The sequence below is a fragment of the Oncorhynchus gorbuscha genome, linkage group LG22 (genome assembly GCF_021184085.1).
Source record: "Oncorhynchus gorbuscha isolate QuinsamMale2020 ecotype Even-year linkage group LG22, OgorEven_v1.0, whole genome shotgun sequence".
Classification (NCBI taxonomy): domain Eukaryota; kingdom Metazoa; phylum Chordata; class Actinopteri; order Salmoniformes; family Salmonidae; genus Oncorhynchus; species Oncorhynchus gorbuscha.
In genome coordinates, this window is record NC_060194.1 from 20,076,611 (window position 1) to 20,089,637 (window position 13,027).

At 39.7% G+C, this 13,027-nt stretch overlaps 1 protein-coding gene across 11 annotated transcripts in view; it reads left to right on the forward strand.

The window, feature by feature from the left end:
- Positions 1-13,027, forward strand: part of LOC124009716 (astrotactin-1-like) — a 276,537-nt gene that overhangs the window by 103,418 nt on the left and 160,092 nt on the right. For all 11 annotated transcript variants that reach the window (XM_046321826.1, XM_046321828.1, XM_046321829.1 and 8 more), the window contains one exon: positions 2,566-2,703. In XM_046321826.1, the coding sequence (XP_046177782.1) occupies positions 2,566-2,703 (138 nt within the window). The remainder of the gene's footprint in view (positions 1-2,565; positions 2,704-13,027) is intronic.

Below are 13,027 nucleotides of genomic sequence, written 5' to 3' on the forward strand. Positions count from 1 at the left end.
AGTTCTCTAGTTCTAATTTGTCTGATTACTTTTGTGTACGTACATTTGATCCTTGCATGAAATGTGTAATACATTCGAAATGTTATATTTATCTTGTTCTGTTGTGGAATTAATGGGAATGTGCTATTTAAAAAAAAAATGCAATCTCACGAAACCACAGAAAAAAAATGAATTTGTTGTTACAGCAATGCTGAGGCCTGTTTCGTAAAATATCACACAATGTTCTTGGTCGATAGAAAGTCAACATTTGCATTCTATGATATAAACCATCACAGTTGTTTTCTAATTTATTTTACAATTGAGTACAGAGAAAGACTGGGGACGTGGGAGGGAAAACCCTTATCAATGATATGCCTCCTGTTTTGTATATATACAATATCTAGATGCCTCCTCAAAAGCCAAGGACACAACAACAATACTGATTATGCTGCTTGACACTGCTCTCAACAACGAACAGTTTTACATCCCAAATGGCACCCTATTCCTTATATAGTGCACTGCTTTTGATCATGGCCCATAGGGCTCTGGTCAAAAGGAGTGCACTCTTTCGGGAATAGGGTGCCATTTGGGACACAAGTAATATTTTCACAGGGATGGTTTAGTTATTCTCATGGTTGTAAGCGATGTCTTTGTTAGTCATTGAGAGCAGCCATCATACAAACATCTCTATGAGGCTCTTTGATACATTTGATTCCCCTTTGGAATGTTAATGCTCAGGGGGCCTGTCTCGATATTCTGTTCAGCATCGGGTTTAAAGTAACTTTGTGCTCAAGCGTTTTACACCAACATCCATTGGAATTCAAAAGTCTCAGGCTCCTCTTTGAACCCCACTCACACTCTTATGTTCAAATGGTGCACACATAATTAACGTTTTTAGGGGCTGCCCGTTTGCCAAGTCACCCATCCGTGTATTACAATTCAACAAAACAGTATTGCACTCATGAACAGAATACAAAATTAAAATGAAAAACATTTGTTATTTACTGAGCTTGGGGGATCATGTGAATCAAGAGCAGCATGTTAATTCAAAATAAGATCCTATACACACTAGTCAGTCAACAATCTCAAATAACATGGGGGATCTATAATCATGTGAAGAGTCTAGCATCTAGATAAGTAACTTGTCAGAGTTCGATTAGTTGAATTCATTTGCAAGCTGTCACAGTGCCAGGGCAGGGCTTGGGCAGAAACTAGATCAAGTACAGGAAGAAATGAAACTGGTTGGGTTTGTATCACAAGTCAAGTCAAGTCAAGTCTTTCTATCACTGTATACACCTGCACTGAATGGGTGGAGGGGGTTCACCCTCAAAGGTTGTTTTCTCTTGTGATTCATTCCTGTGCTCACGAACTCCAGTGAGGAGTGTTCCTTGCTACTGTTCAACAAGCTTCTGTTGTTTAAGAGATTTCTCATTGATAGCCTGCAGTTTCATATGGGCATCATCCCATACTGTACCACAAAGAAAATGCATATTTCCTCTGGATAAGGAGAGAGTCTTATGGGGCTGTAGCAATGACTTCCAGGGAAATAATAGGATAATAATACTGTTGTAATAGACTTGCCTGTCTGCCCATAATCACTTGGAAGAATCCAGTGCATGATATTAAATGGTAGGACTGAGAGGGGTTGATTCATATAACACTACAGTTGGAAGCAGAGGAGGTAATTGGAGGGACATAATTAAAGCTCTCGCTTACAGTGGGTTTAATCATTCCCTTCCTAAAGTGACTAGTAATGCATGCAGTGATCTGGTGGCTTTTCCTATGCTAAGTTAGCATTTCTTTTAGATTCCAATTGCACAATGTGAAATGCAAAATATGTTAAGTCTGCAAAAAATGTCCATTAACCATTTTAATCAACAAGTCCATTTTTGTTGTGCTACAATGATGCATGCATAATATATAAGAAATGATACAACTGCATTTTGTGTCAAATAGAAGAACACCTTCTTTATGTACATCTTTATGCAGGTGTGACATAAACAGTTTGACTTTGAGATTCGTGTTGAAGCATGTTTACTATCCAGTTGATGCTGGATAGTAAACAATGCCGAAGTAAGTTCAAGGGTAGATCAAGAATCCCCCTAGAAAACAGTACTTGGTCCAGACTCTTGTAATAGATGATGTGCCAGAAAAAACATCACATGCTACTCCTCAGCCCAATCAACCTTTATTTTAAATGAGTGTAAAATGTTTTTGAAGATAACTGAGGATACACTTGTGATTATCCAGAGAGATATAAATGCTGAAAGCATCCAAAGTCTCCAAGGCTACTATGGGCAGCAGGCAATCTTTAGATTTATTGTATTTCCCTGTAGTAAAGGAAGCACAGATGTTCCCCTCACTGATCTTCTGAGCTACAGTACCGCTCAACAAGGCACCAGAAGACCTGTTGTAACATTTGCATATTTCAGACAAACAGGCATTAGCAAAGTGGTAGGAGCACCAGGTTAAAAAAAAAATACTAAATGAAATTGACAAAGTGGGAAATGTTCTTTCAAAATATACTTTGCGGCACTTTTCCCACTTTGTTTCCAATGTCAAAATCCTTGTATTCTTCCTCTTTAGGTTCACATACACATTGGGGGAAGGGATGTGGTTACCATTGAGTAAAAGCTTTGTCATTCCACCTGCTGAGCTGGCAATCAACCCATCAGCCAAGTGCAAGACTGATATGACTGTCATGGAAGATGCTGTGGATGTGAGGTGAGAGATTCAACTATTCCATATGTGTTTCATGAGATACTGTACTTTTTATAAGGACTGATGATATTAGCTATGAAGAAAATAATATATTGAGGCTACATACCAGTATTTTCATTCCATTATAATCATCATTGAGTATCCTCTGTATTGAAAGCATTTTGATTCCCAATTAACTGTTCTGGAGAATGTAGCACTATAAGGTTGATGTCAGACATTGCAAGTGTTTCATTAATCATGATTCAAAGAGTAATGGAACACTAAAATTGAGCAAGAAATCAATAAGCGAACAGCAAAAACAAAACTCATTTGGCAATGTAATACCAGAAAACATTGAATTGGTAAATGGTTCATAACTCCTCCAAAGGAAATGTACTCCTTGCACATAGATATTTTTTGAAGTGCAGAAAAAAACATACCCAAAATAGTATTTTTTACAAACTTCGACAAATGCAGCTTTCAAGCTATTTAGCCATAAACCTGATTGCATTAATTAAATGTGGGTAGTTTCATTAGACAAATGGCATTCGGAGAAAAGTACTTTTGTTAAAATGTGGGAAACACAAAATATAGTCACTGAGTATGCAAGGCATTTTTATTGCAATTTCACCTGGCTGCTCTTGATGAATCAGTTGAAAAGGTTTTGCTTCACCCATCCACCGTTTGCTGAGTTCAAAGTTATCCTTGTATCAGAGTTTTGTAATCCTTCCAGTAGATGGTCTTAACTGAGTCATTGGCCTGCCTTAGTTGTTCTTGGTAAACATTTGCTTCTATCGTTTTTTAATGATACGTATTTTATTAGGATTCTTCACTTGAAAATGTCACATATTCTTGTAACATAGGCTCACACCATCAGATATAAAAAACGAGATTATACAGCTGCATGATGTTTGGGTCTCTAGTTTTTAGCAATTCAGTCTGGCACAGGTATGGCATACTGTATATTAGCGTTTTAGGGATTAATCAGATGAAATGTCCACCTTCTTGTTTTAGTCAGCTTGTAACTGTTTTAAACCTGATGGAATGTCCTATCCTGTTTAATTATTTTATATATTTTTCAGTTTTAATATGCATCTGTTGAAGGTTCATTCTCAGGCGGTCAACTGGGAATGATTTGGTGTAGGAAAGCTCTGATATCAGGGGGAACAGTCAAGATTTGCAAGCTCCTGATTTCATCAATGACATATTATTCACAAACAACACAATTTCAAAATCAGTAACGATTGATAAAATCACATCAGTACATCCAAGCAGACCTTTTATTGAGTGATCATGGAACTGGGCTTTAGATTAGTTGGAGGATGAATTTGTAGCAAAAGGGAAGATTATCCTTTGATTAATTTGTCTTTTGCAGAAGTTGATTAATCTTTAGACATTTGAATTATTCTCTGTGAAGCACTGAAATAGTTAGGAGTCTCTTTTTTTCTTCCAGCTGAGATCAGAATAGTTAATGATGTAGCCTATAGCAGCTCCACATTTGTGCAACAGGCCAAATATAAGTGACTGCCTACAACAAAAACACATTACTGCTCATGTCAAACAAACAATGAATATAATTGTGATACTGTGTATCCATTAAGTCTTGCAGTAGACTACCACAGTCCTCTTTCTCCTAGTGCACCTTCTGTGTGTACATCTACCTTTTTACTGTCATAATGTGTACGATTCTCCCATATTATATCACTTTATACACTACTTGTTTCCTGTATTTTAAAATTCATATTTATCATTTGGCATCTTTTTTTGAAAACCGAGTAAATAACTCCATGTCTTGTGATTGATGATGTGATGAATGCTCGAGTTGGGTGCCCCCAGGGTGGTAGCACACACCGCAGCTACCTACCACCTCTAGATGCTTCTGATTTACTCAGCTTTGGAGCTGTGGGATCCCTCTGAGGCCTTGTTTGATAATCATTTATCGCCACGTCTTGCTCACTGGCAGGAACACAAAGAAGAGAAGCCTCTGGGCCTTGTTCCCAGATGCGATGGAATTTAAGCATTACGATGATCGTACCAGATTAATTGTTATTTACGTGCCAATTTTTTAAGTGTTTCCCAACCGAGCACGTAGAGTGAACCTATAAGAACGACAGCTAAAAGCACTGTTGAGGGTGTGTTCGGTTTTTAACATGATCCCGTTGGGGGAGTTGTCCAGTTTCCTGGTGCTGAAATCAATGCCAGTTGTCATAAGCAAAGATGACTAATAACCCACATTTAATTTGAAACGTAGCTTAGGCCTATACAAGTTGCAAACAATTTTTTATGAATGAAAACAAATTGGAATAATCCACAAACAAACCATTTTTGTCTTGTAATGATAATTGATTTGAAGATTTGAACCCTGTTTGTCCTTCCTCCACAGTGCTTTAGCACACTGCACCACAATATAATAATAATAATTTATTCAACTTTTCTAGAGTTATTCATTACATAAAGAAATCCCAAAGCACTGTAAAGCAACAACAAAAAAACAAGCAATTTAAAACAGCAACATAATGAATCCTACTGAGTAGATCGACGGTCAAGAGACTAAAGATTGAGAATGTTCATGGCTTGATTGAGGTCAGCGGAGGAAGGAGGGAGGTCAAGGGGAGAGTCGGGAGCAGACAGGCAGCACATTGTCATCACGGTGTCTCGCCATCCACGCTGTCTGTGGCTTCGTAGTAGGACTTAGTCAAATGAAGTTAGAGTTCCGTACTAGCCACTGGACTAGTAGCTAGCTACTATTCACTACTACCAAAATGCAGCACCCACTTAGTTTAAGCTACGGCAGTCACAAGGTGCCAGAAAGCACACCACACTTCAATAATACTTCAGGAGTATCCTTATAGCTTTCATCTCTCTACACGTGCTTCTCTTCATCCTCAACCTCTGGACTATAGGCATAATCAACTCAAAACATTGCATGCTTGCCAGCTAATATTAGCTAGCTAGCTAGCCAAAAACCAACATCCAACTTCAGTCTTGAAACTGTGCTGCATTCAAACTATTCAGACAATATTAAGCTAAATCAATACTTCAATATAGAAAAATGCTATACATTTTGTATTATTACAAAGAATGTACAGGAGCTCTCTGTCTAGGAGACCTCACACTGGCATGGCCCGTCTCAGATCATTTTATTTTATTCTACAAATACATACAGCAACAAGCCCTCACCTGCACACATTTAGGTTTTTCATTAAAAAATCATTTTCGGAGGCAGCGGTAATCCCCAAGGACCTGGAGGGAACTCCCCACAGGCTGTTAGAAGCTGCACCTCAGCACTCAGTGAAAAGTTGCAGCGGGTTGATCTGCTGATTGAGGGAGACACAAGGTCGAGCAATCTGAGTATCTCCTCTCGTGGGAGCCTGCATTTCTAACGATAGCCCCATTATTGTGAGATTCGGCAACAGCCCCAGGTTGATGCGAATATGCACATTACAACATTAACAGTGCCCCTTCACTTTTTCCACATGTTGTTACGTGCAGTAATAGTCTTATTATAAAATGTATCAAATAAAAAAATCCTCATCAATCTACATAATACCTCATCATTTTTGCAAATGTATATAAAAAAACTGAAATATCACAATTACATAAGTATTCAGACCCTTTACTAAGTTCTTTGTTGAAGCACCGTTGGCAGCGATTACAGCCTTGAGTTTTCCAATTGGTAGGACGCAACAAGCTTGGCACACCTGTATTTGGGGAGTTATTCCCATTTTTCTCTGCAGATCCTTTCAAACTATGTCAGGTTGGATGGGGAGAATCACTGCACAGGTATTTTCAAGTCTCTCCAGAGATGTTTGATCAGGTTCAAGTCCGAGCTCTAGCTGGGCCACTCAAAGAAATTCAAAGACTTACCCCAAAGCCAGTCCGTTGTCTTGGCTGTGTGCTTAGGGTCATTGCCCTGTTGAAAGGTGAAACTTCGTCTGAGGTCCTGAGTGCTCTGGAGCAGGTTTTCATCAAGGATCTCTCTGTACTTTGCTCCATTCATCTTTCCCTCTGTCCTGACTAGTGTCCCAGTCCCTGCCGCTGAAAAACATCCCCACTTCATGATGCTGCCACCACCATGCTTCATCGTAGGGATGGTATTGGCCAGGTGATGAGCGGTGCCTTGGTTTCATCAGACCAGAGAATCTTGTTTCTCATGGTCTGAGAGTCCTTTGGGTGCCTTTTGGCAACCCCCCAAGCAGGCTGTCATGTGCCTTTTATTGAGGAGTGGCTTTCATCTGGCTATTCTACCATAAAGACCTGATTGGTGGAGTGCTGCAGAGACGATTGTCCTTCTGGAAAGTTCTCCCATCTCCACAGAGGAACTCTAGAGCTCTGTCAGAGTGACCATCGGATTCTTGTCACCTCCCTGACCAAGGCCTCAATGGACAATTCCTTTGACCTCTTGGCTTTGTTTTTGCTCTGACATGCACTGTCAACTGTGGGACCTTATATAGACAGGTGTGTGTGTGTGCGCCTTTCCAAATCATGTCCATTCAAATTACCACAGGTGAACTCTACAATTCTACAATAAAGTTGTAGAAACATCTCAAGGATGATTCATGGAAACAGGATGCACCTTAGCTCAATTTCGAGTCTATAGCAAAGGGTCTGAATGCCTATGTAAATACGGTATTTTTGGTCTTTAAAAAAAATCTTTGCAAACATTTCTAAAAACCTGTTTTCGCTTTGTCATTATGAGGTATTGTGTGTAGATTGATGAGGAAAAACATTTAATCCATTTAATAATACGACTGTAACGCAACAAAATGAGGAAAAAGTGACATTTTACAAATGTATATTTTAAATGTCACATTACTCAAATGAAACAGATATTATTGTATCATCATTCACACAAAACACTTATAAGTTGTTTTAAAATGATCTATTGTGAGGTAAAAAAAAAGCTTAATTAATGAAGCACTTTGGCTGCTCTACGGGTGGTCGAGATCACTCATAGATGTGCAAAGGTTTTTAAGAGACACTTTACTAATAAAGGCTCTGGGAAACACCTCAGCTACTAAAGATACATTTTAAGATGGTTCTAATGATGATCTTAACACTACGAAGGCACTGGGAAACAAGGCCACGATCTAAAAGTGTCTGAGCCTTATTTCCTTGACTTCAGAAAAAGAGATGTATAGCAAGATCTTTCATCTTTAAAGAGCTTGTATCTTTACTTTTCTTAAACACAGTTTTTCATTAATGTTGTGTTTCAAAGGGTCAGTATTGGACTTTCTCTCCTCATTTAATTAACCATTTAGATAGTTTGAGTTAGTTACTCATTTCTACTCCTTGTTATCTTGCTATCCTATATAGCAGTGGTTCCCAAACTTTTTATAGTCCCATACCCCTTCAAACAGTCAACCTCCAGCTGTGTACCCCCTCTAGCACCAAGATCAGCGCACTCTCAAATGTTGTTTTTTTGCCATCATTGTAAGACTGCCACACACACACTATATGATACATTTATTAAACATAAGAATGAGTGTGAGTTTTTGTCACAACCTGGCTCGTGGGATGTGACAAAGAGCTCTTATAGGACCAGGGCACAAATAATAATATAATAATAATCAATAATTTTGCTCTTTATTTAGCCATCTTATATACAGTATAAAACCTTATTTGTTAATCTAAATTTGTGAATAACTCACCACAGGTTGAGAAGGGAAGGGAAGGGTGTGCCTGAAAGGATGCTCTGCAATATTGGGCTGTATTGGAGAGAGTCTAAGTCTTAAATCATTTCCCACACATAGTCTGTGCCTGTATTTTGTTTTCATGCTAGCGAGGGCCGAGAATCCACTCTCACATAGGCACGTGGTTGCAAAGGTTTGAGATTTGCCAAAAGTCTCAGCTCAGCCCTGTCCAGAAATCTGGCAGTGGAATCTGGTTAAATTCAATTTTCACAGAACCGCTTGTTGCAATTTCGATGAGGCTCTCTTGTTCAGATATCAGTAAGTGGACTGGAGGAAGGGCATGTAAGGGATAACAAATCCAGTTGTTTGTGTTGTCTGTTTCGGGAAAGTACCTGCGTAATTGCGCACCCAGCTCACTCAAGTGCTTCGCTATATCACATTTGACATTATCCGTAAGCTTGGAGTTCATTTGCACACAAACAAATCATACAATGATGGAAAGACCTGTGTGTTGTCCTTAATGCAGACAGAAAAGAGCTCCAACTTCTAAATCATAGCCTCAATTTTGTTCTACACATCGAATATAGAAAATTATGGTAAGTAAGCTCTTCTCTCAATTAAAAAAAAACATGTCAATACTTTGCCCCTTGATACCAATAACTTATTTATCTTGTAAAAGTGTTACATGGTTGCTGCCCATATCTTTGAATAATGCAGACAATACACAAGAGTTCAGGGGCCTTGCTTTAACAAAGTTAACCATTTTCACTCTAGTCTCAAACGTCTTTCAAGCTGTCAGCCATTCCCTTGGCAGCAAGAGCCTCTTGGTGGATGCTGCAGTGTACCCAAATGACGTAGAGAGCAACTGCTTGCATGTGCATTACCACTCCAGTATGTCTCCTTGTCATGGCTTTTGCGCCATCAATACAGATAACAACACATCTTGACCACCAAAGTCCATTTGATGTCACAAAGCTGTCCAGTACTTTAAACATATCTTCACATATTGTCCTGGTTTCCAGAAGAGGATTTCTTACTTAATTGACACCCCATAAACACAATGGACATATACCAGGAGCTGTGTCAGGCCCGCCACTTCTGTTGACTCACCCAGCTGTAACGCATATAAATCACTGGCTTGTATGCGAAGCAGTAATTGTTTCATAACATCTCCTGCCATGTCACTGATGCGTTGTGAAACAATGTTGTTGGATGAAGGCATTGTCTATAGTTTTTTGGGCCTTTTCCCCCAGCATTGTCCCAGCCATATCCACAGCAGCATGAAGAATTAAGTCCTCCACAATAGTATGGGGTTTGCCTGTTCTGAATGTTAATTATCTGAACAGGCTACCTGTATTTGACATTGTGTTGTTATTTCGCTGAACACTATTGGGTTACATATTAATTTTGAAGGTGAAATGAGGCTACTCAGGCGAGAAAATCTATGTATAGCCCCGTTGGAAAATATAAATGTACTATTTGAAAATGTGAAGAAAAAACTATAAAAAAAATGTGAATCACACTCTCTCGGAGGACCTGAGCCCTAGGACCATGCCCCAGGACTACCTGACATGATGACTCCTTGCTGTCCCCAGTCCACCTGGCCATGCTGCTGCTCCAGTTTCAACTGACCTGAGCCCTAGGACCATGCCCCAGGACTATCTGACATGATGACTCCTTGCTGTCCCCAGTCCACCTGGCCATACTGCTGCTCCAGTTTCAACTGTTCTGCCTTACTATTATTCGACCATGCTGGACATTTATGAACATTTGAACATCTTGGCCATGTTCTGTTATAATCTCCACCCGGCACAGCCAGAAGAGGATTGGCCACCCCACATAGCCTGGTTCCTCTCTAGGTTTCTTCCTAGGTTTTGGCCTTTCTAGGTAGGTTTTCTTAGCCACCGTGCTTCTACACCTGCATTGCTTGCTGTTTGGGGTTTTAGGCTGGGTTTCTGTACAGCACTTTGAGATATCAGCTGATGTACGAAGGGCTATATAAATACAATTTGATTTGATTGGATTTGATTTGATTTGTGAAGCACATTTTTGTGAATCACATTTTCTTGGGGTGTACCCCCGACGGCATTGCGGTATGCGTTCCCCGGTTTGGTAATACCTGCTATTTAGCAACAGAAATAAGAGGAAAGTTTTGTTTGTTTTACTGAAGAATGTGTATATGTTTTATGATTGTATTTCAAATCATGTATTTTAATGTGTACAGTGGTTCCTACTTTAAAAGTTGTGTCATTATGTGGCGCACCTTGCGGGCTACTGCAGCATTTTGTGGCACGTTGTGTAGTTTAACATGTATATTGTATTTTGTTGTGTATTGTTACCTGTAGCGATTTTAGCATGTAAATCATGGTGGGGCAAACTCAACCAATTTTTTTAGATGCATGCCAGCAAGTCGCTACACAACAAAACACTAAACAATACATTGATTGCACAAAAATGGTGACCAACGGTGCCCACAAACTGTTAGGGCCTACATAAAGCTGTCCTGACTGCGGAGTTTGCTTTCAGTACCATGGAGTGACACCACCACCGCTACACCTGGCTATCGGCGGGGCCTCGTCTGGCAGCGAAAGAGTTCATTCAGCCTCATTTACCTCCTTTTAAAAAAAATAATATCTGATATGGCTGACTTGTGGATTTGTGTAAGTCAATAAGAATTTTCCTTCAATAATAACGAATGCTGTCATGAATTTTAACTTTTGAACCATGCGCAAACAGTAAATTCATAATGTTTGTTCTTATATCATTAACACTTAGCTCTAAGAACTGTATAAGTAAGTGCAAGCAAACGATCTGCGGCGAGGTAGGCCTATTCGTTCAGCTTTGAAAATGGACAGACAGAAATTCAGATAAATTCAGCAAGATGTCGATGCCTTAACGTTACTCTTCTTTAAGTTACCACACACACAGAGAGAGAGAGACGCAGTTAGCCTACCAATTGAAGTATTTTAGGCCTATGTGGTCTAAAAAGGATGGAAAATGGAATCACAAGCATCCACTTTTATAGACAAAATTCCACTGCACAGATAACACTTTTCACAGACAAAACAACCCTTGCAATATCAACTGGAATTACATGGGTCTATTACTGAACTTTATGTAGAAAAAAATATTTGAATGGGAAGAGACTTTCACTGGCAAACATGGTTATGGACCCAACAACATTATATAGTATCCCCTCCTCATGAAGAAAAGCACATGAGCTAATTGTAATACAAGTAAGTAAACAAAACAATGAAATGCATCATTCCAACATTCTCTAAAATTATGAATAAGATACTAATGAGATAGACCTATATAAGAAATATAACAATTGAGATGTACAAACTATGGCATAAGGGAACAATTAGTGGATAAGAGGCTTAATTCAATAAATACATTAATGAGTGAGCTAAGACTTACGTAGTGGGATGTTCTTACAATATTCTTCCTGTACACCAAGTCAGATTCCTAGGATAAATAACGGGGGCATAAAAGCAGACAATGAAAGCTCAATATTTGATGATGACATTTCTCTAAAACAGACTGTAGGCTACGTGTGCACCACCAAGTCAGAACAGTAAGCGTTGTTCTGAGGGGGAAAGGAACCACATTCTAAGGTTGAGACACATGGGCTATTAACAGCTTACTTACACAACATACTCTTAGTATTACTTTCTTAGCTACAGTATACATATCACCCTGGCATATTACATAATTTATGCAGAAGCATACAAGACATATACTATATTTACATACGTATGTGGATAGACCAACATTGGCAGTAGAATGGCCTTACTGAAGAACACAGTGACTTTCAACGTGGCACAGTGATAGGATGCCACCTTTCCAACAAGTCAGTTCATCAGATTTCTGCCCTGCTAGAGCTGCCCCTCAACTGTAAGTGCTGTTATTGTGATGTGGAAGCATTTTGGAGCAACAACTGCTCAGCCGCAAAGTGTTAGGCCACACACACTCACAGAGCTGGACTACCGAGTGCTGAAGCGCATAGCGCGTACATATCATCTGTCATCGGTTGCTAAAGACCTCTTCATCGGGCTCTTCATGAAATAGGTTTCTATGGGCGAGCAGCTGCACACAAGCTTAAGATCACCATGTGCAATTCCAAGAGTCGGCTGGAGTGGTGTAAAGCTTGCCACCCTTGGAATCTGGAGGAATGGAAAATCGTTCTTTGTAATGATGAATCACGCTTCACCATCTGGCAATCCGACGGATTAATCTGTTCAGCAGATGCTAGGAGAACATTACCTGCCCGAATGCATAGTGCCAACTGTAAAGTTTGGTGGGGGAGGACTAATGGTGTGGAGGTGTTTTTCATGGTTCGGGCTAGACCCCTTAGCTCCAGTGAAGGGAAATCTTAACGCAACATCATGCAATAACCTTCTGTGCTTCCAAATGTGTGGCAACAGTTTGGGAAAGGCCCTTTCCTGTTTCAGAATGACAATGCCCCCATCAAACACCTTTGGGATGAATAGTGGCCGACCTCAGTAATGCCCTTGTAGCTGAATGGGAGCAAGTCCCCGCCACAATGTTCTAAATTATAGTGAAATCCTTCACAGAAGAGTGGAGGCTGTTATCAAGCAGCAAAGAGGGGACCAACTCCATAAGGCACGGGTTGCGCGGTGGTCCTTCTTGTGGGCAACGTTTGTCATTAAAATCTGACATTCTCTGGATTTATGATGCTTCCAAGACAACTG